The sequence below is a fragment of the Sardina pilchardus genome, chromosome 10 (genome assembly GCF_963854185.1).
Source record: "Sardina pilchardus chromosome 10, fSarPil1.1, whole genome shotgun sequence".
NCBI lineage: Eukaryota > Metazoa > Chordata > Actinopteri > Clupeiformes > Clupeidae > Sardina > Sardina pilchardus.
In genome coordinates this window covers 15,925,823-15,928,322 of record NC_085003.1, presented here as the reverse complement: position 1 = coordinate 15,928,322, position 2,500 = coordinate 15,925,823, and the positions used below count along the sequence as shown (strand labels likewise).

At 46.9% G+C, this 2,500-nt stretch overlaps 1 protein-coding gene across 3 annotated transcripts in view; it reads left to right on the top strand.

Annotated features, from left to right (window-relative positions):
• sema3d (sema domain, immunoglobulin domain (Ig), short basic domain, secreted, (semaphorin) 3D) overlaps positions 1 to 2,500 on the top strand; it is a 51,641-nt gene that overhangs the window by 17,015 nt on the left and 32,126 nt on the right. For all 3 annotated transcript variants that reach the window (XM_062547340.1, XM_062547339.1, XM_062547341.1), the window contains exon 3: positions 2,086 to 2,246. In XM_062547340.1, coding sequence (XP_062403324.1) covers positions 2,086 to 2,246 — 161 coding nt within the window. The remainder of the gene's footprint in view (positions 1 to 2,085; positions 2,247 to 2,500) is intronic.

Below are 2,500 nucleotides of genomic sequence, written 5' to 3'. Positions count from 1 at the left end.
ATTGGATCAATGATGTCAGACTGTACCAAAACTTACCAATGAAGGTAATTTATTAACACCATAAGGTATTAAGACGTGTATTAATGACAGCTAACTTCAGCAACAGCCGCCTATGGAACCAACAGGCTAATTTCTTAGCAGCCAGGCACGCAGTAATGGCGGTTTTGTGTTACTTCCGTGTTTCGCTGGATTAGTGTATATGTAGTCATCACCCCCTGTGGCATGTGTGTGCCCATGATCCCCCAAGCTTTGATCTGCTCTCTCTCTCTCTCTCTCTCTCTCTCTCTCTCTCTCCCTCTCTCTTTCGCTCTCTCTCTCTCTCTCTCTCTCTTTCCATGGCTGACTTCACTCTCGACACACGATCACACCGTACGGGCCAGCCTCCCATCTGTGGATTAGGCCTAGTGTAGTTGGAGACTAAAAGCTTTCCCTCAATGGAGATCCATTGCACTTCTCTTCTAGTCCACTAATAGGCTTACTCACTGTACGGGACCTGGCCCCACACGTCTAATCTACACATATCTAAATCATATACATCTAAACTATACATAGATATGTACAGTATGGGTATAGAGTGGACTGCCCAGTCGGAGAGTGCCCTGCTGTGAGATAGCCACCCTATGGCTGTGTGCTGTGTGCTAGTGTAAGTCTAATGGAGGCGTAGCATGACTGCAGATGGTGTGTGATTAGGGGAAAGTGAACAGATGCCAAATATACCGCAGAGGGGTGGCAGAGATAGAGAGATAAACGTAGAGAAAGAGAGGGAGTGAGTGAGTGAGTCAGAGAAAGTCAGAGAGGGGGAGTGTTAGAGAAAGTGGAGAGAGAGAGAGAGAGAGAGAGAGAGAGAGAGGGAGAGATGCAGGTTAATGAATAATACGGGGCCTCGCTGAGAGAAGGAATGCTCGTTTGTGCGGTGTGTTGGGAAGAGAGGAGGAAGTTAAATGCTTGAGTGGCCACGGTCTCCTCCAGGGCCCTGATCCCATCAGTGCTCAGCCCACAGGGCACAGGAGATAAGAGACAGGCACAGTGTCCTTTCTGCATTACTTACACACACACACGCCATTAGGGACACACTCATGCAGGTGGGATGACGGAGCCAGCGGGCCTGCATACTTCATTGTGTGTGTGTGTGTGTGTGTGTGTGTGTGTGTGTGTGTGTGTGTGTGTGTGTGTGTGTGTGTGTGTGTGTGTGTGCGTGTGTGTGTGTTTGTGTGTGTGTGTGTGTGTGCGTGTGTGTGTGTGTGTTTGTGTGTGTGTGTGTTTGTGTGAGAGAGAGAGAGTTTGTTTGTGTATGTGTGTGCGCGCATGTGTGTGTGTGTGTGTGTGTGTGTGTGTGTGAGAGAGAGAGTGTTTGTGTAAGTGTGTTGTGTATTTATTTGCACATGTGATTGTGTGCGTGCTGCTAGAGTGTGTTGGGAGAGTGTGAGGATGATAACCAGAGTTGGTGTGCAACTGTAGATGACGGGTACACATGTATTATACACTGATAAGTATGTTCTACTCAACAACTCCCAGACGGGAGGTCTTTTTGTGCCTCTTGTTTGTGTTACACTTGTGAATCTAGTGGGTAACGGATTGCTGTACTCTTGCCATGAGCTGATAACCCCACACCATGTAGCGCTGGAGCCCTGAGAGAAGCTAATCATTCCTGCTTTCTCTCAGAATCAAGTCAGAGCACATCTGTAGTCTTATCTGGCCTTATCTTAATTCTAATCCATTTTATTGCCGTGACTCATTTTATGAAACTGTGTGTAGCCTACATCACTCCTTGCATATTGCTGTGTGTGTGTGTGTGTGAGAGAGATTATTATGTGTTTGTACTTCCATTTGTTTAAAGTTATATACTGTTAGTCAGAGTGAAAGTCAACTTTTATCCCGGGAGGTGACTACTTTACGATGACTGATTGACTGTATAGGTCTGTTTCTATGTACCTTAGGGTTTATTTATTAATAAGTGTGTACCCTTTTATATGTGTGTAACTGTGTGTGTGTGTGTGTGTGTGTGTGTGTGTGTGTGTGTGTGTGTGTGTATGTGTGTGTGTGTGTGTGTGTGTGTGTGTGTGTGTGTGTGTGTGTTGTGTGCAGAGCTGCTGCACTCGGGCAGTGTGGTGCTGTTCCAGGGCCTGGGGGAGTCACTGCACTCACACACACTCCTGCTGGACGAGGAGAGGGGCAGGCTGCTGCTGGGCGCCCGAGACCACATCTACTATCTGAACCCAGATAACCTCAATGCACGCCCACGAAAGGTAACACACACACACACACACACACACACACACACCCACACACACACATGGATAGACATGTTTCAAACTGTTTTGGGCTGTGAAACCTATGGAAACATTCAATTGAAATCAATGAAAACATTGTGGGAAGTCGGTCATGCCTCAGCATCTCATTCTCAACACGCACACTCATGCAGACCTCGCAAAACATCTCAGCTATTCGACAACCACACCAAGTATTCAGAGATGTTTTTGTTGGTGAACGTTCTCTCTCT